This window comes from Triplophysa dalaica, chromosome 3 (assembly GCF_015846415.1).
Source record: "Triplophysa dalaica isolate WHDGS20190420 chromosome 3, ASM1584641v1, whole genome shotgun sequence".
Classification (NCBI taxonomy): domain Eukaryota; kingdom Metazoa; phylum Chordata; class Actinopteri; order Cypriniformes; family Nemacheilidae; genus Triplophysa; species Triplophysa dalaica.
The window spans coordinates 6,659,435-6,686,281 of record NC_079544.1 but is presented as its reverse complement, the minus strand read 5'-3'; the positions used below and the strand labels follow the sequence as shown (position 1 = coordinate 6,686,281).

Genomic DNA, 26,847 nt, shown 5'->3' with positions numbered 1-26,847 from the left:
AATGGTAATTTCATACAAAGCAATACTTAGTTTCTGTATTTGATAATTGTGTCTTTTGATTTGTATAATTCAATTGCACAAAATGACACATTTCAACAAAGGAATTTAATACAATTATTGGGGTCGTCTGTAATTGACTGGAACATATCCACAAGACACTGTTCATGACATTAATAAAAATGGTTAATTAATTAAGTATAACCAAAATATAATCAAACTACAAAAAATAACATTTTTGAATTTACAAGTATCATTTACACATTAACTTTGTAAGTTTAGCTTGTAAAAGCTCTCTATATTATCAAATCTAATCCATATCAGAATGTTTCAGCCATTAAAAAGTCTGTGTGTTGGATGATTGATTCATATCAGACAAAATCATTAAAAAATGTCAATTCAGTTAAAGTTCTTACAATTTTGTATCTTTGATTCACAGCTATACAGTATGGTCAAATACTGTATGGTTAAACACTTCCACATTAAATTATATAGTATCACATCAATTTATTATTACATGAATCATTTAGATAAACAAAATATAAATAAGAGAGAACAAAACAACCTCATCTATTTTTGAAGGGTTGTGATACTGATAGTTACATTTTGTTGTAACATGACATTACCACATCAGTAAAAAATCTGTCGATTTGAACTAAAGTTTGTTTAAATACAACTTATCATGTACACTATAGCATTAAGGCACATGTGATCCAGAGCTTTGTTTGGTTAGCAGTCATTAAACTCTGAAGTGATGCTTCTTAAATCTCCCACCATACTCTTTAAGCTTCTTTATCTAGAAGTAACATAATATGTGTTATTCATAAATAGGTTTTCTGTGCCAAACATCAGTTTGGAACATATTAGGTCTTATTCATGCTGTTTATATAATTAAAAATAACAGTGTCATTGAAATTTTAAAGTTTAAAGAGTACATAACTAGGGATTTTTAAGGTCCTACTTTGGTTAATGTGGTGTCCAACAGCAAGTTTATGTACATAGGTGTAAAAACACTATTACTTCGTAATAATTGGCAGATATTCTGACCTTACTTCTTGACTGACTCACAAATGATTCATTTCGCCATTCATCTGTCTAATCCCCTCCTTTCCGCTAGCCTAGTCTGATGTGATTGGCCAGGTGGTCTAGTGTGCTGTGATTGGTCTACCGCGAATGAGGCTCAAAAACTACATCGTTTGGGGGAGAAGAGTGAAGTTTTCGCGGTTAGTCCTAGCAAAACGTGGGCGGGACTATATGTAGTGACGTACAAATCGGACTAGGGACGATTTGTTTGCGTGATACGGAGTCAACTACCCTTTTCCAAGCCAATAACTTTCAAACACGGAAACATTACATTCTGCATGACATGTCAATTTCATGATCTCATGTTATGTACTCTTTAAGTGTTATTTCTGCAACGAGAGTTTTCTATACACTCTCGCAGCTTTTACCTTGTGTTGGAGGCGCTGGCAGTCGCCGCCTTAGTTTGCGGGATGAGCCAATGGTTTGTGTCTAAAACAACAACATTATAAGAACCATAAGCACATGCGTGTGTAGATATGTTTTTTTTTTCTTAACATATGAAGACAGTACCTTAGTTACTGTTGTCTTGACATTGGAAAACTGGGTCTGCGGCGCAACATTAAGACCTGCATGTTTCAAAGCAGCAATTCTTCCTGCAATGTCCAAAACCTTGAGAAATACATCATCAGATCAGTCCAAGCATAAATACAACTAATCATTTTAGTTTTCGTTGTGTACACTCGTTCTATGTGAAATTATAATAAACCGAATAAACAAAAAGATCACTAGATTTTGCTAATTATAATTTCCAATTATATTTAAATAGAGTGTGTTTCAAACAAAAGTAAAGTCCCAGAATCTAAGTACTTAGAGTAACGCGCACTGAGAGAGTGCAGAAAGAACACACCTGGAGCTCAGACTGCTGCACCTGGGCTGCTGCTGAGGCCACTTGATCCTCCAGGTGAGAGAGCTCTCCTTCAGAGGTGGATGCACAGATGCTACGGGCACACTCCTCCAGATCCCCCAGTTCAGCCTCCAGCCCGAACACTGTACCTGCAGCCACATACACCTGCAAACAGCGGAACCCTTCACTAATACTTTGATATACAAGAAAATCTAAAAAAGCCACTATTACACACCATCTCAAGTCATTCTGTTAAATTTCTTAAGCTTAGTATCAGAATAAATGATTGAAGCTGCTTCTATAATGCCTATTGTCAGGGAGAAATCTATAATCATTTAAAAAGTATTCTGTACATTCTCCTCCAGTCGGCTGAGCTGCTCGTCTAGTCTTTTGGCCTCCGCTGGGGGAACTGTCATGAGGTCACTGTGATCTGGCTGGCTTCGGCTGTCTCCCATAGATCCGTGAATCAGATCCTCTGTAGCGTTTAGCACCTTCAGCACCTCTGTGGTGATGCTACGCAGTGATGCAGCAGAGTACTTCTGTTCACGATAGGACAGATATAGAGAAAGGCAGTAAAAATACTGCTTCCAACAGGGATAACACACTGAACAAAACTAAATCAAAGCAGATGCTATCAAACCTATCACAAATGTCAGAATAGAAAAGATGAGAAACTAGAGACTGTACACAGTCAGACAGCCCTTACAAAACAAATACTGTATATATATATATAGGAATATACTCAAATTCGAATATAATGCATATTAAATAATACTTTTCCATACAGCTGGGGGAAAAAATAAGAGACCCTTACATTTTTTTTATTTGATGAGCATTTCTGGATGTGCTTCATCTAAGGATGTAACAACATTATCGATATTTTGTTATCGCAATAGCAAAATTGTCTCAATATTTTCGTGGTCACATGACTGTGTGAAGCAATATGTCTTCCGAGCCTAACATAGAAAATGTTGGGGAAAAAAAGATGTTTCCTCATGCAACTTTTTTGAGGTCATATTTAAGTCATTTGACCCATCTCATACTATAACTCATACCTCAAAGCAGCAGTTATGATTAGAGGATAAAAAAAAGAAAAAAGGGATGCTTATGGCACATTTCCAGGTCATCATTTGCCATTTTAAATAGTGCAATAAATATTGTACAGCGGACTATATACCGAGGTATTATCGTACAGTGAGATGTTATATTGTTAGATCTCTAATTTATTAAATATAAACCTAAAGAGTGACAAAGTCATCCTACAGCATTGTGAAAGACTGACAGAATGACAAGACACATGATACAATAATCGAGGTTATTACATATAAAAATAACGTTTGAACCTTTCCTAAATACATTTACAAATATTACAAAATAGTGAGTATGTTGTTGTTTTCTTTGCAGTATTTGAGGTCTGAAAAAATACAGAGCATCTTCTCCATTATTTTGTTTTCCGTTTTCTGCAAATAAATGCATATAGAAACAATGTTTATATTTGAAATTTAGGAAAAATATAATAAGTAGTTCACAGAGTGAAACGAAACGATAATTTGACCTAAACACAAACCTTAAATAGTAAATTCAGAAAAAGTGAAAATAACTTTGAAATGGTCTCTTAATTTTTTCCTCTGCTTTAGGAAGTCATAAGTAAAGAGTGTATTTTTGTATAAATTAACGCATTCTAATCACCTGTTGAGGTACATTGGCAACAAAATGTATATTAATGTGTAAATCCTAAGAAAAAAACAACAACTAAAGAGGAGGAAGACAAACAGGAAAAAGGAATAAGAAAGAAATAAGCAGTGCCTAGCAGTAGCAAGCAGATTCTTAGCTAAAGCATTCAGTTTTGTTGTTACCTTACAGATCTCCTCTGGTGAGAGATACTCCTCCTGACCAGATGGGGCGCTATGCCGAACAATGCTCTGCTGCTCTCTTTTCTCAGTGTCTAAAGCATCACCTTGACTGTTGGCATCTTTTAGTAGAAGTATCTCTTTAGATGTTTCAACAACAGTGCTGTTCTCAATTGCCAAGACTTTGTTGATCTCCCCCGTTTCTTTTTCGTGAACCACCTTCGACCTTCCAGCAACAAAAGATTGCTCAACTTCCACGCCGTCCTCCATTTCATGTCTTGCACCATCAGTTACCGTCTCCTGCTCCGCCTTATCTTTCGTCATCTCTTGTTTCTCTGCCTCACTCTCCTCTAAAAATACCCCCTCACCACAATAAGCTTCTGACTCTTCCATTTCATCCAAAGCCTTCGCTACAATATCGATGATCTTATCAAATTCCACCTCTCCATCCTCAATAAGCAATTCACTTAAAGGCAGTTCACTGGATAAAGCCTCCTCCGTTTGAATCACAGTCTCTATATTCTCAGCTCCGCTCTGTTCACCTTCAGCTGAGCTTCTTTCTTCAGTCTGGACTTGTCTTTGGCTCACCGTCTTCTCAGTCTTCTTTCTGGCTATCTTCTCTTGTGCGTCTGTCATATTATGTTCTTGTTTATGGCTGCCAGTGGTAATATCTTTCAACGTCTCGTTCACAACATTTCGCTCAATGATGTCTTTTTCTGACACCATGTCCCGAGGCCTTTTCTCTGATCTCTCTTCTTCTGCTTTTTCAACCATCTTCTCTACATGACTTTGGGGTTTCTCTTGATATTGTATCAATCTGTCTTGATTATCTGTCTTATTATCCTCTGATTCCAGTGTCTCCATTCTGATTGGTTGAGTTGTGACATCAAATTCAATTTGATCCTCAAACCTGTCCAATTCATCTTCAGTAGAAGAAAGTTGCGTCTCATTGACTTTACTGGTCAGCTCTTTAAGTTTAGAGGTCAACTTATTGTCCAGCTTCTCTGTTGTTATTTGATGATATGCCGTTTCATTCATTCTTTTTGTTAAATCAACCTTAATAGCAAATGTAGCTTCTTCTATAACTTTAGTTCCTTCTGCTTTTCTTTCATTTTCTTGATCTCTGATTTGATATTCCAACCTCTCCAATTCATCCTCAGTGGAAGAGAGTTGTGTTTCTCTAACTTGACTGTTCAGCTCTCTCAATTTGGAGGTCAACTCCTTATCTAAAGATTCAACCAAACCTTGGGCTCTGTGATCCACACTGCTGTGATTTCTGAGATCAAGTCCAAATGGTTCAGGGGTCACTGCTCCAGAACTCAAGATGTCAGGGGTAGGAGTGTCTGAAGCATCAGCGTCCAGATCCTGATCACTTTTATGACACAAAACTGGGTCTTGTTTCAAGTACCGATTCTTCACCAGAGCATCTGAGAGTTGGCTACTGCAATCCTGTAGACAGAATAAAACAAAATCATTCCCTGATATCACCAGGTACTTGATGACCACATAAACCCTGTAGCTTAAAAAAGATGATGTTCAGTAGTAATGTTTCTGCACAAATACATGCTGATTTTACAGAAATATGACATAAATCAAAGCCAAACTAAGTCAAAGTTTCAGCAAACTAGCAGCCTCTTGTATTGCCTTTCCATAAGGGCAGTAAATGGATTTCCCGCTCATTTTCATTCACAATGCCTTCCTAGTGGAACATTCTTCCTAACTCGGTGCGGGTCACCCACATCTGTCACAACATTCAAAATCTACTTAAACCCATCTCTTCTATGAATAGTTGAAAAAAATAACACTAACCCTCTCTTTCTCTCAACAGGTAATGGTCTAGCTTTTGTTGAAACCAATAACTTTGTAATGGGCACCTATTGTATTATTGCTCCTGTATGACATATTGCTTATTGCTCCCTATGGGCAATCGTGGCCTAATGGTCAGAGAGTCTGACTCATGACCAGAAGGTTGAATGTTCGATCATCAGGGCCGGCGGGTAACGATTGAGGTGCCCTTGAGCAAGGCACCTTACCCCTACTTGCTCCCCTGGCGCTGCAGCGATAGCTGCCCACTGCACTGGGTGTACGTGTGTTCACCACTTGCTGTGCGTGTGTTCACTACTCACTGGATGGGTTAAAAGCAGAGGTCACATTTCGGGTATGGGTCACCATACCTGACAAATAGGACACTTTCACTAAATTCTTTTTATGTCGCTTTGGATAAAAGCGTCTGCTAAATGACTAAATGTAAATAACATAAACATTCATCCTCACCGGTAAAGACAACACTGGCTTTCCTGTCCATTCTGCATCTTCTCTCTTATTCTTCTTCCTCCTGCGTAACCTCTTGACCCTGCTGTCCTCTAGGCAATCATCGCTGCTCTCCGCCCCTCCTGGGTTGAAATTAACATCCATAATGCTTGGGCGACGAGCAGACGAGGGTCGTCTGTGGTCCAGTGGCACTTTCCTTTTCAGGAAGGGCAGTAGAGATTTGTGGGACTTATGCGGCGGTCCATCCTCACCAGTGGAGCTCTCAATATCTGCAGTAGACTTTTGGGTATGTGCATCCAAAGGCAAGGTTGAATGACGACTGTAAGACTCAGGATAACTCAACTGCTTGTTGGCGGACATCTTAAGGCGAAGTTCTTGCAGAGCCGCACCCCAGACTCCGTCAGACTCAGTCTCTGTTTCTGATCCTATCTCATCATAAGCGGACACCACACCGGATTCCCTTTCCAAGGCGCTGTAGACTAGGCTTTTACGCTTTGTTAAAAGGCTTGGACGAGACAGTAGGGTGCTCTGGTAAGCAATCCAGTTCCCGTCAGGGCTCTGTAACGCTGAAGAAAAGCAAAAAAAAACACATAGCATTTAGAAAACACAATATAAAGGGGGCACTGCTGTCTCTCCATTAACAAAATAAACCTTTAAAATCAAGGTGCTATCTGCTATGTAACTGCTTAATGTTAAAAATGAGTATGAACCTCTCTAAAGACTAAATTAAAGTAAGTGTAACTTAATGTATAGAAGGAACGTATGGATGAATGGAAATGCTCTTACTAGAATTGTCCAATCGGTCAACACTCCTCCAGCTAGGCAAGACCTGGACAGGCATTGTTCCTTCTTTATTCATTTCCATAGCATGACCTTGAAAGGCTGAAGGCTTGGACTCAATGTTGCCCTGCTGGTCCACTTTCTCATCAGGCAAAAGGCAGAATGCTGAGTGAGATCTCTGATGTCAAAGAAGACGTTTCATTCAGTTAAATGTAAAACAATCCAAGTGCTTTACAGAACATGCAGGTTTGTGATCTTATAAGAAGCGAAACCAGAGACTAAGGATGCGGCCATACTAGACTTTCAGGATGCACATACACTTCAGGCTTTTCATATGAGTGCATTTTTAGACTCCCGTGTTCACATGCAAATGGATGGAACCCAGAGGAATGCAGTATTTTCTTGATTTAGGCCTGGTATCACAGACAAAGTTTAAGAAGACTAAAATGAATGTTTCTTAAAATATATCAGTGGCATTGTTTTGTCTCGAGATGCACACCAGTAATGTATTCTTCTAAGGCACTTTTATAAAAGCGACATAAATAGCTTAATTCAATTTAGGCATAGTACTGGCTTAAGCTAAGCCGTGTCTGTAAAACCGAGCCATAAGTGTTTGAAGATAAAAAGGCCACTGTACCCAGAGAGAAGCATTGCTGGCACTCTTAGCTTGATCAGGAGAAAGTTGATCACCAGACTGCATCTCAGACAGATCCCTCCTCCGCTGGACAATCTGAAGTATAAAATATACATTGTAGATTTTAAGTAAACACTGTGAATAATAGTAACAAAAGTAATGCATTAACCACATGATTTAAATTACAACAACAGTCATATTATGGGTCGGGACATGTAAACTATTTAAAAAACATGCCTTAGAAAACAACAGCACTTGTATTTACAGTACTTGTAATATTTAAGTAAGTTGTTTTCAGTTATAACAAATCAGACTTGCAATTTAGTCTGGGAATAAACTTAAAAAATCTCCTGCAATACACTGTAAAAATATTTTTTATACAAGTCAGAACCATGCCTTAATACTATCATCAGCAATATTTGCTACATGTATGAAAGAACTGCTATTCAAAATACTACTAGAATCCTTTTGTTTCACAATTGTAAATCTCCAGATTCTGTACAATAATGTTACTCACTTTCTGTACTATAGTTGTGGCCAGTTCCTGTACCAGCTCTCCTCGGTGCTCTCGCAGATAATGAGCTTCACTCTGCTTTTCCAACAATGACAAACAGGTAAAAACAAAAAATATCTTTGTCTTTTCCTCTCCAGCTCTACTCAGCACTGCACATATTGATAAGAAAGTCCTACTTGACTGTTAGTCTTGCTCTCAGCTTTAGCAATGGCCTCATCTATGGCCTCTTCTGCCACCCGCAGTGCCACGCTAATAGTCTCAGCCATGCTGCGCTCTACAGAGACAGTGTAACATTGTCAATAAAATACATACAAAGCGAAAATCACACTTTGATAGGATCTGTCCCATTACCAAGTCTACAATTGATCGTTTCTAAGCCCATATAATAAAGGAATTGTGTTAATTTTTTTACTGATTTGCCATACACATACAAATGTTACTATGGGCCCTGATAACAAACCTTCACTTTGCCTGTAGAATGCAGAGTCGCTCTCATACACGTTGCCTTCATTGTAGATGCCCTCCTCCTCATAAGTGCTGCCCTCTGTTGGTGTACAAAATATGACATTGTGTTCGATAAACAAAGTTGGTGAAAAAAATCTTTCCATTTTCACTTAGAGAAGTTGTATAATCTTCTGGCAGAACACATGCCTCGAAGACATCTAAATAGATCACAACCACATAATAAAAATGAATGTACTTCTCAGTTTCAAATCTAGATTTTTCTACATTACTTTCCAGTATTCCACTGGGCTTCTGCACAATTACGTGTAAAGTGCAATGGGCTGGAAATAACATCCTCCAGCTTCATAAGATTACGCAAGTGTGGAAAAAAGAGCTTGGCTCAATATGAAGTAGGAAATAAATGCAACCATATGCAATCATCTTTGTTGCTGTTTCAAAGAAAAAGGCCTGTTCCAAACTGAGAAACCTTTCCAACTTTGATAATAAATGATTTAATATCAGGAATGGCTTGCCAACCATTTGACATGACATATGCATATAACCTCCGCTCCACAGAGCCCTGAGTCTTTGAGCTATTGAAGGTCAAGCTGCCTCTGAAATCACGATCTACTGTTATGTGAAAAAAACACATGCTTTTTACAATCCACAAAGAAATGTATGCCTACTCTCTGCTGAAAGCGCAAATCAAATCAATGTCATCAATCATACCTTTTCCATAACATAAAGCTGACAACTAATGTTGCTACTGTATGTTCCCACTGAGATGCAGCTTAAAAATGTACAACGATAATGCCACGGCATAAGCTTATCGCTCCGTTCTTGTCTGATGCAGAATTGTTAACAGATTATTCTTTCTAGCTTTTTGTGCATCATATTTCAATGGCCTGACCGCACAGTGTAGTGTGGTCAAAGCTCTTTATTTTTCGCTTTCACTCTAATGGTTTTCCTGTCCATTCGTCTATGGAAAAGACATTTCTCATTCACCGACCACAGCTGGAGTACAGCCTTGGCACAGATCAAAACTCTCAGTACACTGAGTGCCATAGTCCAGCACACACAGCCAAAGGAGCTTTAAGCTGATGAGTGAAAGAGGAAAATAACCTTTGAGATTCTGTGACCCTGCAAAAGCTACCATTCGAAACAAAAATTTGGCTGGCCACCATTTTTCATGAATGTCCATTTTTTGTAACCCCTTGACAATACATTCTGTGAAAATGGGTTCAGACCACTACATTATCCATGCACGGCTTATATATACATTTTGATAAATGTAAAAACTGTTTATCTTATAATGATTAGCTAATATACTGTAAGTCATCATGCCAAAAGAAATATAGACACTTTACTCAATTTGAAATCATAATTAATTATCTTCATTCGGGTATAGAGGTGACAACTGTCTTTCCATAAGCATGAACAAATAAATGGTCAATATACTGTACACATGAGTCTTAATGAGGATGTTGAAGTCATGATGTCTTTTATGCTGCCAGTTTAAGCATTTTCATCTCACATCATGCAACCTAACCTACATTAATATATGCTAAATAAACCTCCCATGTTATAATCCTGGCACTGGCCATGGCTGGACAAAAACAAGAGCCACAAAGAATATCCAAAACCGAGACGAAATATCCACCGTTTGTGTGTGACACGTTACAAACCTGCTAGGCTGTATAATCCAACTCTTTAATGTTCGCAATATAACAAAATACTGTACTTTACAAAATGCCGGAGTGTAAAATGTGTTTTATTTTTAGGAAAGGTCAGACAGCACTCCAGATGGAGAGTACCTGTAAGCTCTGCTAGCACTCCACGCTCTGCTGCATGCCCCCTGTAGAGGTTCTTTAACACTTTGGCGCTGCCAAATCTTTTGAAACGCCTTTGCACATTATTGTAAAACCATTCCAGCGACTGGATCTTCAGCACCCTGAAAACAGATAAACAAGGGCCATATAATGCCTAATGACAACATTTAGTCTTAAAGCTTACTTAAGACAAGAAAAATCTTAAGACGTAATTGTTTTTCGTCTGATTAATTCAGCATATATGATTCAAAATTTAATATGATCATAAAAAATATAGATGTGCAGACATGACAGAAATTCATATACCGTCAAAAAGCAGACAGTTTAATTAAAGGCACTTGTGGATACTGTTTGCTTTTACAGTAACTCCACTACACTTCCCTATCTGTCAATGCAATGAAGCAAGAGACCAGGCAAATCACTCAATGTTCTTGTGCCACTCACAGCTCGGGTCCATAGTCTAAAATCAAATAGTGTTTTTACAGGAACTGCATGCTCTGAAAGCGCATGATTACTTCCAAACTTAAAAGAAATAAGGTCAAAAAGAGTGTGAGGGGTGTACATTTATACAAAGCAAGGAATAAACAAGAAAAAGCTATTCAATTACATGGTATATTTTTGGTATATTAATACTAAAAACAAAATAAGAATCCTTATTTTTATGGTTCAAAGACCAAGTCAAGATGTTTTCATAATGCAATGCATACATATATTTACTTTTAACATTAAATAATCCCTACCATGATGGCAACATTTTATTGAGAACCCAAATGTAGAGAATCTGCATAGAAATATGAGAGGCTTTAATACAGTAGCTGTTTTTTCAAGCTTAAAAAAGTTATTTCAAAGACTTTAGAAATTCACCTGTCTACAGTTAGGCAAACAATCTACAAATGGAGACACTTTGGGACTGTATCTACTCTACCAAGAAGTGGGTGCCCAGTCATTTTCTAAGAAAATTCCCCATAAAACTGTCTAAAAACAAGAATAAGGACCAATTATTTCATAAATATATGAAATAATGGTGGGTAAGAGTTTAAAAAATTGTGGTTGTCTTCTCTGCATGCGTTGAGAGCAGAAGTGTTTTCTGTCACGATTCAGTAGTAATATGACTCACATTATCTTTGTTAATGCCTTTTACTGCAGTGTCAAATAGTATGTACTGAATGCATTATACATAATTATTTTAAAGACTTTAAAATGGTCAGAGCGACCCTTCATCAAATGAACCCTCAATTACAGTATAGTTTAATGTGCTGTCAGCCCACTGCCTTTCAGCAGACCATAAGTATAAATGCACCCACACACACAGACACTTGCTTATTATATGCCGAGGTCCTGTGCTACAGCCCTTGTCTGACACGGTGATATGTTGAGTTTAAAATCACTTAAAATGAGCAACAGAGTACCAGGATCAGAAACAGATCAGAACAATTCACATATTTAACATATGGAACATAAAATGCATTTGTAGTACATTTGTTTGTTGTTAACTGTTATCTAACATTTGATAAATAAAACTGTCAACTCCAAACATCAGAACTTTAGTTGTTATTGTTTCACCTGTAGCAGGTGCATCGTCAGCCTTTAGCAGCCAGGTGTTTCCCACTTAAGCCCCCTGTCTGAGCTGTCTCTCACTGACTGTCACAGCAGTTACTGAATAGCTTAGCACTTGTTAGCGCTGCCCCTTTCCAAGAGATACTGACCTGCTCCTCTGGCAGGCGGAGCACAGCCAGCCTTTATGCTTCTTACTGTAGGTACAGCAGCCCTTGCAGACGTTGAAGTTGCAGTCCAGGCAGGAGCGCTTGGGGTTGAGCAGAAAGGTGAAGGGCGAACAGCAGCGAATGCAGCAGCGTTCATTAAACCTCCGTTGACGCGAAAGAAGAAGACACCGACTGCCCTCCTCAACCAGCGCCTGCTTCATCTCACTGGAGAGAGAGAGAGAGAGAGAGAGAGAGAGAGAGAGAGAGAGAGGGAGAGATGCGCACAGATTGTTAGACAAAGTATTTGACAATGTAATATTCTATAAAATGTATATATATTCTATATAACCCATATAGTGTAATATAAAGTACTTCATTGTACAATATATGCATATCCATATATGAATACGCTAATGTAAATTTCTCTGAGTATTAAAGGCATAGTTCAGCCACCGATTTTTTTTTATAAACGACTAACCCTCAAGTTGTTCCAAACCTGTATAAATTTCTTCTCTTCCTTTGAAAGGTATTTGGAAGAATGTTAGCAATTTTCGGGTTTTGGGCATAGACAGAATAAAGCGTGGACGTAGTGTCTGTTACATCACCCGTAGAATTGTGAAGAGCAATTTTGAACAATAAAGTGGGCGTGGGCAGAACGACACCACACGTCACTCCCCAAATAATAAAAAATGGGCTAAAAGACGTGACGTGGGTGGAGGTGAAGTTGACGATACCATCTCTCACACAAGTGGCCCCACCCTTAATTATGCAGAATGTTAAGACTTAATATAATTTTAACGGATGATTTATTTAAAAACAAATCACCCCCCCACAGTTGTCTTGAAGGGCTAAATTATCTATAGACCAAAATAATATTTTGTACCACGCTGTAAACATGTTTTTTTTCTGCCATACAGTTAGGCATTTTAACATGGGGCTCAATGAGATTCTGCTCCGTTTTGGAGCCAGTCTCTAGCGGCCAGTCAATGAATTGCAGCTTAAGTCACTTATGTGTTGGTTTTACGAGAGAGACTGGGAGGTTGCAGCTTGGTTTTCGGCCATTATTGACTAACTAATAAGAAAAATGTATATAGTCAAAGGTGTCCCAGAACTTTATGCTTTCCTTCATCCTCAAAATATCTCATTTTGTGTTTAACAGAACAAAAAAATACACAATATTTATTTTCTACTATCGTAGTGAATGGTGTCCCAGGACTGAAAATCGCTAACATTCTTCAAAATATCTTTCTTTGTGTTTAACAGAACATATTAATTTATACAAATTAGGAACAAATTGAGGAAGGAAATGACGACAAAATTTTCATTTTTGGTGGACTGTGCCTTTAAGAGAATGCTTTAACAACAATTAGTAATGTCTATATAAGGGAGGCTGAAGTGCTCTATGAGTGGATTATGTTCACATGACATCTGTGTGTTGACAAATGTGTCACATTCGCCCTTCAACATCTTAAATCTGTCTGTAATTCTAGCTGTACAGAGGCCTCCAGGGATGAGAGAGCAATCCTGCATCAAAATTGCTCTGGCCTTTAGTGGAGAGACTTACACATTTTATTAGACTCTTGGAATGGGCACACAAGTTGTGTTTGGATAAGGTCCATTAGATTTATCCTGCTCAATTAAACTGATGTGCATATACTGTACGTTTTAATTTCTGACAGTAAAACCATGCCAGAATTATACTCCAATATCTTGTCACATATAAACTGTGACTGCTTAAAGGGATAGTTCACCCCACCATGATTTATAATCCCCAAAAATCTTTATTTGACTCTTTCTTCGGTTAAATGCAAAATAAGGCATTTTGAGAAATGCATCAGTGGTTTTGTTTCCATACGATGGAAGTCAATGGGCCTTTCAAAATACTTAATCTTATTTTTTGTTCTGCAAATGTTCACTACACTCTTATAGGGTCCAAAAAATTATAATATTATCACAATATCTATTACAATTTTCGGAATTATAAATAAATAAAATATGCTATTATTAATGCCCAGCCAAATGTTGTTCACCCGAAAATGAAAATTCGGTCAACATTTACTCATTTACATGGCTGTTAATTTTTATCCTAAACAGCCTTATACAGAACGTCATGTACTACCGCTTAGAATCTTGGAGTGAAGCCACTTTTTTTTTTTTTAAACAGCCTTCTGGTCACAAATCCTAGTCTCTAACCATTTGGCCATGACTGCCCTCAAATAATAATACAGATAATACAGTGTAGGAATCTAACAAAAAGTCCACTCTTATACAAAATGTTTACATTAGAATTCAACAAGACATGTTATATGTTCCTCAGATTTAAATATAACATGCAGATCTAGTTAGTGACCAGTGTTTACAAACAGTCTTGCCCCAGTATGTACTGCATTATATTAAAAACATCTGCTCACTGGAAGTGTTTCGTAAACTCTGCCTCCCCAAACAACAGGAAATCTGTATTAGAGCCAACAGCTTGGATTGATCAGCTTCAGTGAATACTGAGAAAAAATAACGACGGATAATCTCGGCAGATTAAAAACACGCAAATGTCAAAACCAAAAAATGGAAAAAGAATGAAAACCAATGTTGTGTAACGGCATATTATGCATGCAAGAGTGAATTTTGCTTTTAACAGTGGTCTGTTATTCATATTTTTATTTAAAAATTTTTATACTTCCCTGTCTTGATTTTGACAACAGCAGTCATTCTCTTTGGCTTTGACTCAGTAAGCTTTTAACATGTGTTTTGTGTTATTTTCTTGCCAAGTCTCTATAAATTCTTGTCAAAGCTGAGCTTTAATTTACACTCCAAGCATAACATCCAAACAAAATATGAAGAATGTATTTGAATAAAAAGCATTTTATTTTACAGATATAAAGTTTCCAAAACTAGACATCACTTGGCCACAAATTGACATGTAATGTATGTCTTCTGAATTTGTAGGTTAAACTCTAAATTTCAAAAAGATTACAAACAACACTGATCGGCCTAAACTGAATCAGTGGGAAGATGCATTTAAAATACACTCAAGCTGGAGCAGAGTACAAAAGAAGATAAATGGCTGAACAATTTTTACAGACCAGTAAGAATGATCTATTAAATCTTCCTACAATCAGCCACTATTATGATATTCCATCAGGGTTCTCTCAAATGAATTTATAATTGGATACTCAGCAGGCCATTTCCACCGCTTTCTCGGAAACATGCTCTGTTGTTTACAAATCAAGCCGTTGGCAAAGAAGAGCAGAGTAGCCCTTGCCAGTAGATCCAAGGGAAGGTCTACCGAGTGACCAATGCCAGATAACCAGACTGGACACAGGTGCAAAGAACAGAGGGGAACCAAAAGCCAATGTTACATGCTAAGTCATCAAACTGGGCAGCATCTTTCACGAATGAGTGGTTACAAAAGAACAAGGCGTGACTGCAGTGTAAAAACATAAATATCCTCCTATTTTCTCATAATTACTTTCATGTGTAAGGGGATTGTATTAATACACACAGAGCAGTAGTTGTATTACCAAGAAATGCACTCACATGTACAATTAAAAGACTTTTCCATCCACATTCAAACAGGCCCAGTTCACGCCCCTACTTAAGAAAACCACATTGGACCCCTCTACTACCGACAGTTATTGCAAAAACACTTGAATGGGCAGTTTTCAACCAGGTGTCTTCCTACCTATCCCAGAATAAACTACTGGATGACAAGCAGTGTGTATAACATATATCCTTTGTCCTGATTCTGCTAGACCTGTTTGAACCAGATACTGCTAGCAACCCTGTCATCTCTAGAATTTCAGGCACTCCTCCCCGCTGGTTCAAATCCTACCTCTCTGGCAGATCCTTCAGGGTGTCATGGAGGGGCTCGATGTCCACTGTTCAGCACATGATCACTGGGGTCTCTCAGGGATCGGTGCTTGGACCGTTGCTTTTTTCCATCTACACAACATCCTTGGGACCCATCATATGGGCACACGGCTTCTTGTATCACTCTTATGCTGACAACACCCAGATCTAGATCTCGTTTTACAGCAGTCCATCAATTACAATATTGCTAAGACAGAGCGGTCATGCTGATATGCCTTATTGAACATTAGAAAGGTTAGACCCTGTCTCACTGAGCATGCGGCACAACTCCTTGTCCAGGCCCTGGTTATCTCAAGGATGGACAACTGCAATGCTATGCTTGCTTGTCTTCCAGGAAAGGCTATCAAACCCCTCCATATGTTCAGAACGAAGCAGCACGCATCGTCTTCCAGCAGCCCAAAAGGGCTCATGTGACACCCCTTTTCATCTCTCTCCGCTGGCTAACAAGTCACTTATGCTTGTATACAGGACTATCACTGGATCTGCACCTGCATACTTTCAAACCCTCTTAAACTCCTACACCCCATCAAGAAGAACCCTGCGTTCAGCAAACGAGCGGCGTCTTGTATTGTCTTGTCATAAGGGCAGTAAATCAAATTCCTGCTCATTCTCCTTCCCAACTCCTTCCTGGAGGAACATTCTTCCTTACTCAGTCCGGTCAACCACATCTATCACAACATTAAAAGACTACTTTAAACACATCTCTTCTGTGAATACTTGACGGACAAATGTGAAAAGAAAGAAAACACTTACCCTCTCTCTTTCTCTCAACAGGTATTGGTCTAGCATTTGCTGACACTAGTAACTTTGTATTAGCACCTATTGTATTATTGTTCCTGTATGACATATGGCTTACTGCTCCCTGAACTCTCTTTAAGTCGCTGTGGATAAAAGCGACTGCAAAATGACTAAACGTAAACTAGACAATAGACTGGACTGGACTGGAATAGATTGAACTGAACTGAACCGATCTAGACTAGACTAGACTAGAACAAACTAGACTAGACTATCTAATCAAACATAGATAGACTAGACTAGACTGGCCTAGACTGGACAGAACTAGACAATAGACTGGACTGGTATATTATTATTCGAGATCAAGCAATGGTCTACACAGATATTCTATCTGCATACAGGAGCCGTCAATCTCAAAGGTTTATCTACTGTTGTGATTACAGTGGAGCAGCAATGTAGCATTTACATTCCCTATTCCTGAAATAACTTGTTAACACAGATAAGCAGTGGCGTTGCAACACATATTCTGTTTAAACTAGTTAAACATAATATGTGGTGCATTGTGTATCATCATGTTGTACTTAATCACTGTACAGTCAACCTGTCAAATGCTATTCTGTCTATCAAGCATAAAGTAGATACATAGTATGATAATGTGAGCCAATATGCAGAACAAGATTCAACATTTTCAATTCAAATAATCTCATGAGACATTAGATCAGATTTGAAATCCATACAAGCCATAAACCACAAAAAAATAATCATACACTTTAGCTTTAATATTGCATGACGTACCCATCAACCAGACTTACTAGATTTCTTTTACATTACCTCTTTATGTGATAGTTATGTCCAACTTTTACAGACATATTTTCTGTACCATTAAATTTGTAATAGCCTTCATTAAAAGCTTGAAATAACACCAAATATGAACGAGAACAACAATCCTTCCTGTCAGGAGACATGGTAGATGTTATTTAAAAACACTTTGACCGTGATTGAAATGGATTTCCAGATATTTTACTTTCTGGGTTCTTACAAAATGGATATTCTACTTTTATATATTCTAGTTTCTTTCCCTGAACTCACCGGGTCATTTCTAATAATCTTGTTTTTTAACTCCTTCAATCTCTTAGATCACATTCAGTCCTGTTCGAAATGCTGAGACGCTCCCCAGGTGTCACTGAGGATATTGAAAAGCTTGATGCATGCAGGCACAACACACTTGGGAGAACAAAGGGGCACAAAAATGCTGTCTGCATTAAATAAGGCTTTGATAGAGTGATGTTAAAGATTCAGTGTCTGCCTGCCAAACACTTTGGTCCCGTAGTCCCATTTCATATATTACATTAATTTATTATGAAATCACAACAAAATCATAAAAGTAGGCTGTGAAAGACCTATGTTATAGTCTCTAAATTTGTTGTTGATGCAGAAACATTGTTCATTCAGAGTCATTGTTTACTGTCTTTTCCCATAATGCGCTTTGAATAAGACTTTCTAATTTCATGCATAAAGCACATCATTTAGTTACTTTTCACATGTGATCCTAAAACAATTCATAAAAGTGAAGAAATGGAGAGAAATAAAGTGCAAGAGATTGAAAGAGAGTGTGGCTGGTTGTTTATCGTTCAAATAAAATCCTGGTGCCAAAAAAGTCATTAACCACAATGTGTTTTTAATCCAAAAGTACTAATGTCAGTAAAGTGCTTCTTTGTGCCAGTGTGAAATACTGAAATACAAAACAAAGGAGGGTAAAAGGGGGAGAGAAATCAAACATAGATAACACGTTGTAAATCCATTAAAAATATGACATAAAAAGCATGGGTAAGTGAATTAGACTTATCTAGAGACACTTTTTTCTAGACAGCACGAAACAATTATGTTAAAAGACGGGTTAGAAAAGAACATTGAGTATGCACCCTATTTCCTATTGTGTGATGGGAAAATCAGCAACACAAAACCCTTCAAAACAGTTGTTCATTTTTGGATAGAAAGGATCTTTCACTGGTTATATCAGCAGAGGTGTATCATGTATACTCATAGGCTACACAATAAATCACAGCTGTGAACATAATTGTATTTTCTTGATGTATGAAACCTCTAATGTATCTTACAGTAGCAAAAACAGAATTAGATTCCTCCAAAGCTGAAACCACGGTGGGCTCCGGGAAGTGAGTCACAGCTAAATAGGAAAGGGAGAGCCCTTCCTGTCATTTTATCTTAAAGCAGGTCTGGGAATGATGGGAACTTCCTCCTGCGCTCAAACAACGACTATAATGCATTATGCTGCCATAACATAGGTTCCTATAGCTCTATCAGAACCCATGGAGCTGGCAACTTAAAGCTCATGGCTTCACTCCCCAGTAAATGCATGAACAGATAAAATGTCTACTAGGCCTATAACTGCAATGCTAGTCACTTTGGGGAAAAGTTTGTGAAATGAGACCATTAAAATTGTGTTCCAACGAATACAAACTCTATAAAAGTCATGTTACATTGTTAAACAGGAGTGGGTTGGACTCACCTGAGTCGCGTCTCTTCTGTCTTACGAAGCTGCATGTCCCGTTGCACCACCTGTAGCACATGCTCCGCCTCATCATCCGTCAGACCAGAGAGATCCAGTTTACGGCCCATCCTCACTTAACAAAATACCTGCCCTGTCCCAACTGTTGGCTATAAGAACACAAATAGAAGGACAACAGAGTTGTTTAGGAAAAGGGTTGGCACCTATGGCACTGGAGTCACAATCTATATGAAGTAGTACATTTTAATCAGCAAAAACTCATTTTATTCATATCTTATTTAGTAAACATTTAGTGTAACTATTCGTTGGATTTTCATACCTTGGTTGTACATTTTACATCCTCGGTTGTACATTTTACATCCTCAGAATGTATCAGACGTAAAAATTAAAAGTTCCTTTCAGATTACTTTAATACTTCTTCCATAAATCTCATACAGTGTATTGCAAAATATAAACCCTCTTTCTTAAAGTCCTTAAATCCAATAGTATGCTGAACTGAGGCACAGATTTGAAGATTTAGATCCCAACACCATGCATAATACAGTACATATCCATACATGAGATATCGTAGACTTTTCCATATACCTGGATGTTTCAACCTCGCATTGAATAATTCAGTGATGTAAAGAATTATATTTAATTCTATGATGAAATGCTTGAAACATCCTGCTCAGGTCAGGCCACATCTCCTGAGCTGAGCAGAATGAATACTAAAGTTTACAAATAAATGTGCAGCAAACAGTCTAGTGCTAATTCAAGAACAAAGAAAAAATATTCCTCTTTTTTCAACAACCCCCCCCCCCCCCCCCCCCAATAAACTAGTAAAGAACAGTAATGTGATACACAGTCCTGTGTGCTGCACTCACCGTTGTGTCTTCACCACAGTCACTTCGGTTCACTTTGTTGCCAAGCTGTCAAGATTTGAAGGAATAGTCACTATAATGTATCCTATCACTGTATGAATCAACGTCCGCGTCGTATTTCAGTATCCGGAACGAATTTTTGTATCCTTTGAACGAGTCTGTCAGAAATCGTTGAACATTTAAGAAGAAACCGCCCGAGCGCATGTGTGCCGGGTGCGCGTCTACCCGCTGTGATCTCGTGCCATTTAAAGCACGAGACCTCACATAACATGCTGAATGCTTTGGAGCAGGCTGTCTTTTTGACGGCTTTTCTATAATATATAAGCAATGAAGGGAAGTAGGAATTAACAAGGTGTTGTTTTTGCCACATGACAAGTTTGATGTACTACTTTTATGCGTTATTTTAATTTTGGGAAAAATTATGGGATATCTCATTGTTGTGGTACTGCAGCACAATAGGAATACGAGTTATAATTCCTGTGTTTAAATATAATTTAAAAGCGTTAAAAGCGTCTGCTAAATGACTAAATGTAAATGTATATAAATACTTCGCTGTTTTCACATTAAAGCTGTCATGTAATTCAAGTCAGCTGGTTAGAACAATAGAAATAAGGTCAAAGTACCCCAGTCTCTCTCTCTTTATCTCTCTAGCTCTCTCTCTCTCTCTCTCTCTCTCTCTGTCTAATCTCATAACTCGATTTTGGGACTTTGGTTTCCACAGACTGGGTCACACATTGTGTTGCTTGGACAACTTGTTGTGAAATAGTTCTAGGCTAAAGCCAGCAAAATAAAAGAAAAAGAAAAGGGAATGAAGCTAATGACATAGAATGATACTGTTACGTATCTGGTAGACAACAATTATGCATAGAAGATTTGTATAGCTATGACAAAGAGGAATGCGTCAATACATTCTTTACTTTAAGGTGACATTCACCAAGAGACTGTACATCCATTTGAGATCACATGGGATCATTGTTGACTTTATATGCAGAAAACAATATAATATATAACAGCTGCCATCAGTTTTCTTATTAACTAAATTAAATCGATATCTGTGTAAAATAATAAAATAACAGGAGCACTATGAGTCAGCAGTCCTCCTCTATTTGTCCCACATAGCAAATCAATAATGATAAATCATCTTTGTATTAGTGGATAACAAACTATTTAGAGTTGTTTTTCTTTTAAAACCTCCAAGTTTCGGAATGTTTTTGTCAGAGAAAATGTGTTACTGCTCCTCCTTTGGACATCTGGTTGTGATTAACTACACGGGTATAAAGGAGAGAAGTGTGTTTGGACTCCAGAAAGCAGCAGGATGAGGGCTTGTGTGCAACTAGGGCTGTTGTTTCTCAGCCTGTTCATTTCCAGTCTGGATGGTGAAGAAATTGATTCAGAAATAAGCATGCAAGTGCCACCAAATATGGATGAGGATATGGATGATTTCCCTCGATTTCAGGTAAGTGATGAACTTTTGGTGCATTGTTTCTGAAGAGGCAGTGGCACATTTTCTTTGGGAATTAACGTTTGCTACTCCAATGACATGTACTTTATGTATGTAAAACATAATGCACTGTAGACACTACAGGTGTAATTAAAAAGCAGTTACTTGATAGTTAGTTGTCTTGATCGTCTTGGATTTATCCCATCAGGTTGCTGAGAATGAACAGGAACGAAATCTTCTGTCTCATAATTCTGACATCATCCTAGCGGTATGTACTGTAATGTCCAGACATTACTAAAATTCTTAATTCATTCTGCATTGAGAGCTCAAAAATTGACTAGTTTCTTTGTCTATATATTTTGAATTGGTTATCCAAATCTTATATCAACATGAAGTGGTATTCACAACTCATTTTGCTTTCTTTCTACTATACAGAGTTTGCCCTTTGATACATTTAGTAAAGGTCCAATGTGTCATTTTTTAGAGGATCTATTGACATGCACCATAATATACATAACTATGTCTTCAGAGTTATATAAAGACCTTACATAATAGCGCTATGTGTTATTATCTTAGAATTAGATATTTCTATCTACATACAATACGGGACACATGGCAGGGAATTCACCATGTTGTTTCTCTACATAGCGCCTTTTGTAAATAAGTTATCTACTTCGACAAACAAAATTTTGTCCTGTGTCAGCCACTGTAGTGCTTCAAAAGGAAGGGGGGAGCGATGGAGTGTTTTTGCAGTCAAAACACTGCCTCTAAAATCTCCACGTTGATCCTTTAATTAAGAAAAAATGTTGATTGCATTCATCAGGAATTGGAGCAAAATCGATAAATAATAGGAGGGACTGGTGATATCCCCTATAAATAGAAGTTTTTTCAAGATGGACCTTTGTTTGAAGTAACATACAGCAATAGATTGCTCAGAATAAGAAAAAGTAGCAAAGTAGGAACTTCAACTCAAGCTCGAGCATTAATGAAATGTTCTGTTTTTAAAATACATATATCCTTTACCCTAAACTCATCAATTGATCTGTCACCACCAGAACTTCCGTGTCAAGAGGCAGGACAATGGCAAGAAACCCAAACGAAAGAAGACACGTCCAGGAAGTTCGAGCGCTTTAGAATCAATGACTGTGGTATTGTTTACAGACCTGTGAACACATAAATGATATGTCTATAAAATATATATAAATGATGTATCTTTTATCTCATTTAGGCAACACCCCGTGTTAGGAGGCAGACAGGCAACAATGGTAAAAGAAAACCCAAAGGACCCAAGCCGGGGATGTTTTCAATTTTAGCCAAATTGCCTTCCCAGGTAACAGTTTGCATAAATACATCTTTTTTTAAAATTCTAAGATTCACAGAAAAGATTATGTTACAGTATGTGTTCTTTTACAGGATCCGGCATCTTCAGGAAAAATAATAACAGCATAGAGAGATGTCACAAAAAATGTTTCTGAGTGTTTCAGGCTTGGGTTGGACTCAAAAATATATAAATTGCTTTTTACTGCTGTTCCTTCTTAAATATAGTTTTGATAAAAACCATCTACTGAAAAGGTGCAATATAGCCAATTCATTATCATAAGGAAGACTCTACTTTATCTGAAATCTCAAGAAAAAACACCAGGAGGCGATGTTTACCCATCTGAACCAATCCATGTTTAATTTTCATTTGCCTGTCTTTTTCTTTGAACTACAAATAAAGCATGTGTTTAAATATGGTTGTTTTATAGACTTGGTGAAATTGTATTTAAAGAAGAGACAAATTATAACAGTGTTATGTGTTTCTGTAAAGATTCGGCTGCTCTGCTTTTAGTGAGAGATTAATTGCTGAGGTGTGTATAGTTTGGATAAAAGGCTTATTTGATAAACCGCATAGCTAAAAGCACCTATTGTATATTTGAGTTGTTCTGCTAGTTCAACGGGCCAAAAATGTTGCCAGCTTGAAAAAAACATATAAAATTTAAGAGTCTTGCCAAACCTGTCAAAACAAATCAAGTAAAAACAAACACCTTCCTCTTTCTACAGTACATGCATAATATCTGAGGATAATGCAAAACTTTTTCAGTTTGTTGTACAAAATGTCAGTAATGTTTGCTTGTAGTGTGTACAAAATCACACTCTAGACTAGTGCAGTGGCAATACCTTTACACTATAGCTCAACCACAAGCGACCACGCAAACGCAATTCTTTGCACTTGCAAAGACATTTACACTGTAACCAAAGCAGATGTTAGACTAAAAAGTCAAGTTCTTCCCTTTGTCATTTTATTTTTTCACAACAAACAGCCAAATATAAAGAACTTTTTCTGTATTAACAAAAATACTACATAGAAAATAACACTAAATGCAAAAGTAAAAGAAATACCTGTTATTTAAAGCTGTTAAAGAAAAAAAAAGAAATATATCACTTTTAAGTAAATTGACTTATATAATGAATATAGATAATATATGTCATCATATCATTTAGACATTAAATGTACAGTGTTTGAGGTGTTTGTGTACAGTTGCTGACAGGGTGTCACACACAAAAAAAAAAACAGATAAAGAACACACACACACACAGTAGTGAGGCAAACTAAAAAGCATGCATGAGTCACAGTAAATAGACTTGCTTACAGGAAGAACCGACAGAGACAATCTGCTCTGCCCTTAGGCAAAGCCCCGAATCTCACGAGGTAAGGAAAAACATGGAAACATTAGTTTTAAACAAACTTTTCTTTTTGGTTCAAAGATAACCATTTTATAGATTGCAGACGTTAACCAGAATACCTGAAAGGTAATTATCCAGTTGCTGTAATCGCACACTGTTAGAAACAGAAAGTATGCGACTGCAGATGTTCAGATGAGCTCCAAAATTATTACAACGTGCATGTGAGCTATTTGAAGACAATCGTTGTTTTCTATGATTACTGAAGCTAATGTATTTAAAGAATGTCTCACTATTTTCTGATTTAAAGAATGTCTCACTATTTTATTGTACAGTCATGACATGAATATTTACATTGCGTTGCAATGCTTTAACAGTATTTGTGAGAACAGCTTTTCCTGGGACCTGTGGTTCATCAGATTTAAAAGTCTTAAGACTTTGCTTTGTGTTGCAATGTTTAAAAACAATGCATTTCTAAGATAGCAAGAAATGTTTTTAACAAATTTTAAGTTAGCCTTTTGATTTGTTTTCAACAAATGACGGACTACATAGAAAATATGGAATTAATTTACCCTGTATAAGTGATACAGATCTCTAGTTTCGGTTTTATCTGAGATTTTAAGCATGTTTGGAAAAGTGCACTGGATTAAAGTGGAGTAGGAATGTCTGGAATGAAGGAGCTGCTACACTCCTGTCAAAATATATTATAATCTGCCTAGTATCCATATGCTTTTTGCTGCTATGTGAGGAAGATCATCTTTAAATCTGTCTATAAAAGAAACGTCTCAAACTGCCAGTTCTCTTTGTGATTTAAACCATTGTTTTCATTTTCAGTGCTCTCAACCTCATTGGAAAAATGGAAAGCTCAGAGGAAAATTACTATGACTACAGCTCAAACTTCAGCTATGATGACTATCAGACCATTTGTGAGAAGAGCGACGTACGCTCCTTTGCCAAGATCTTCATCCCAGTTGTATTTGGGTTATGTCTTGTGATAGGTTTAGCAGGGAACACCCTGGTCTTGGTGGTCTACGCTTACCGCAAGCAACTAAAAACACTGACTGACGTGTTTATAGTTCACCTGGCCGTTGCCGATCTGTTGCTTCTCCTGACGTTGCCCTTCTGGGCAGCCGATGCGGTCCACGGCTGGGAGCTTGGGGTGACTCTCTGTAAACTTGTCTCTTCCTTATACACCATCAACTTCACCTGCAGCATGATGCTTCTGGCCCACATCAGTCTGGATCAGTATCTGGCTTTGATGGCGGGAGACAGAAGCAGAGGCTTTGTGCAAATCTTTCAAAAGAAACACTCCGGAAAGCTTTGTTTTGGGGTGTGGACCGTTGCGTGTTTTCTTGGCATCCCTGATTTAGTGTTATCAACCGTAGGTGAGTTTCATCACAATAAGAGATGTCTGGCAATGTATCCATCAGACGTGGCGCATAAAGCTAAAGCCAGTCTGGAGGTGATGGAAGTCATCATAGGCTTTTTATTTCCTCTGTTGGTGATGCTGTACTGTTACATCTTGGTGGGACGGGCCCTGGTGATGCTCCCAGCAGAGAGGAGGATGAGGAAGTGGAGGTCTATCCGTGTGCTGTTGGCCATGGTTGGAGTGTTTGTGGTCACACAGCTACCCTACAATGTGGTGAAGTTCGTCCAGGCCATGAACATCGTGTACACATTTGTGACGCACTGTGGACTTAGTAAAGGGCTGGATAGGGCTACGCAGATCACAGAGAGCCTTGCGTTAACGCACTGTTGTCTAAACCCTGTTCTTTATACCTTCATCGGTTCGTCCTTTAGACAGCACGTCATGAAATGCGTCAAAGGCTTCGGAGACCGAGGGAGGAGACTGGCACGTGTGCGGGAGCAATGGGAAGTGAACATCTCCTTAAATTCCCATTCGCAGTCCCAAGAGACAAGCACCTTTTCGATTTAAGCCTATTGAAGAGAAAAGAGGTTGTGTGCCAACATGAGAGAACAAATGACACATTGTGTAAGCAGATGATGCCCTTGCAATTGTTCTGTCACAACAAGTTGTAGTGGATAGATTGTATCAAAATCAAATAAATCACGGACTCATAAAAACTCCTGGGGCGGATCATGGTCCTACTAGGCCCCTAGATACACATCTTTCAGTTCCAAATATGTGTGTGGGTGTGCTTTCTTAGTTAACAAATGTGTGTTATTTTTTCCCGAAAAGCAATAAAAGCTCATTTCTTTAAACCTTGCACTGTAGTCTATGACAGGCCTTCACTTGAAGTGAATGCATTGAGGGCCTAAGGTGTTCCATTCATAGTGTGAACCTGAATTTTACATCCTTTGATGCATGAATGTTGATATCCTCAGTCAGGATATCTTAAGAGTTGACAGTATGCTACAGTAGGATGGTGCACTAGCTTACCCTGTAGTGTTTGATGTACAACTATGCCATCAAAACAAAAAAAGGCTTTTTAAAAAGCTGTCCACTTTAGTGACCTCTATGCATGCAAGGCTTAAGAAACATACTGCTTTTAAACTCGATTGTATTACATATAAATCATAACATATACATTTTTAATACATATAAAAATAAATTTACATTTATGCATTACATGAGTAGCATCATCATTAGATAATATTTTTCAGAATACAAATAAAAATATTAAACTAATAGGTGTTATCTGTCAACAATCTGCTGTTTAAATCCAGGTCATTTTAAGGGTTTATTTGTGGCGTGCACAACCTAATTTCCGTTTAAACCGTTCACGCAATTATTTTTCCCCTCCTTCAAAAGATTGAAGTTTCAGAACGTTCTCAGACCT

General features: G+C 37.8%; 3 protein-coding genes across 5 annotated transcripts; 2 read left to right on the top strand and 1 right to left on the bottom strand.

Moving 5' to 3' along the window:
• Window positions 1-85: 85 nt before the first annotated feature.
• On the bottom strand, window positions 86-21,096 carry myripa (myosin VIIA and Rab interacting protein a). Of its 3 annotated transcripts, none has more exons than XM_056742626.1 (16): window positions 19,945-21,096; window positions 19,079-19,227; window positions 11,953-12,174; window positions 10,232-10,368; window positions 8,434-8,517; window positions 8,150-8,247; window positions 7,977-8,051; window positions 7,463-7,555; window positions 6,832-7,003; window positions 6,049-6,611; window positions 3,781-5,223; window positions 2,278-2,463; window positions 1,928-2,089; window positions 1,591-1,689; window positions 1,449-1,509; window positions 86-793 (listed from the first exon to the last, which is right to left on the bottom strand). In XM_056742626.1, exons 2-16 carry the CDS (start codon window positions 19,186-19,188, stop codon window positions 780-782), a joined length of 3,519 nt encoding a protein of 1,172 aa, XP_056598604.1. In that variant the 5' UTR covers window positions 19,189-19,227; window positions 19,945-21,096; the 3' UTR covers window positions 86-779. The 3 variants fall into 3 exon arrangements, with proteins under 3 accessions (XP_056598604.1, XP_056598605.1, XP_056598606.1); XM_056742627.1 differs by having other exon boundaries at window positions 7,977-8,048; XM_056742628.1 differs by lacking the exons at window positions 11,953-12,174; window positions 19,079-19,227; window positions 19,945-21,096 and adding an exon at window positions 11,810-11,945.
• A 143-nt stretch (window positions 21,097-21,239) lies between these two features.
• On the top strand, window positions 21,240-23,118 carry si:ch211-106h4.12 (uncharacterized). The gene is made up of 5 exons (XM_056742630.1): window positions 21,240-21,397; window positions 21,591-21,650; window positions 22,438-22,530; window positions 22,611-22,712; window positions 22,796-23,118. Exons 1-5 carry the CDS (start codon window positions 21,257-21,259, stop codon window positions 22,829-22,831), a joined length of 432 nt encoding a protein of 143 aa, XP_056598608.1. The 5' UTR covers window positions 21,240-21,256; the 3' UTR covers window positions 22,832-23,118.
• An 848-nt stretch (window positions 23,119-23,966) lies between these two features.
• On the top strand, window positions 23,967-26,636 carry ackr4a (atypical chemokine receptor 4a). The gene is made up of 2 exons (XM_056742629.1): window positions 23,967-24,074; window positions 24,881-26,636. The coding sequence occupies exon 2, from the start codon at window positions 24,903-24,905 to the stop codon at window positions 25,980-25,982; it is 1,080 nt and encodes a 359-aa protein (XP_056598607.1). The 5' UTR covers window positions 23,967-24,074; window positions 24,881-24,902; the 3' UTR covers window positions 25,983-26,636.
• Window positions 26,637-26,847: the final 211 nt, after the last annotated feature.

What these genes read in the sequence shown, in the direction of transcription:
- myripa (XM_056742626.1), bottom strand. Translation starts at nt 19,188, where the DNA reads ATGGGCCGTAAACTGGATCTCTCTGGTCTGACGGATGATGAGGCGGAG. An exon ending in AGTGCTAGCAGAGCTTACAG is followed by an intron (nt 8,518 to 10,231) that starts GTACTCTCCATC and finishes GTACACCAACAG; the next exon opens with AGGGCAGCACTTATGAGGAG. An exon ending in CCAGCAATGCTTCTCTCTGG is followed by an intron (nt 7,004 to 7,462) that starts GTACAGTGGCCT and finishes CTTTGACATCAG; the next exon opens with AGATCTCACTCAGCATTCTG.
- si:ch211-106h4.12 (XM_056742630.1), top strand. Translation starts at nt 21,257, where the DNA reads ATGAGGGCTTGTGTGCAACTAGGGCTGTTGTTTCTCAGCCTGTTCATT. An exon ending in ATGATTTCCCTCGATTTCAG is followed by an intron (nt 21,398 to 21,590) that starts GTAAGTGATGAA and finishes TTATCCCATCAG; the next exon opens with GTTGCTGAGAATGAACAGGA. An exon ending in CTTTAGAATCAATGACTGTG is followed by an intron (nt 22,531 to 22,610) that starts GTATTGTTTACA and finishes TATCTCATTTAG; the next exon opens with GCAACACCCCGTGTTAGGAG.
- ackr4a (XM_056742629.1), top strand. Translation starts at nt 24,903, where the DNA reads ATGGAAAGCTCAGAGGAAAATTACTATGACTACAGCTCAAACTTCAGC.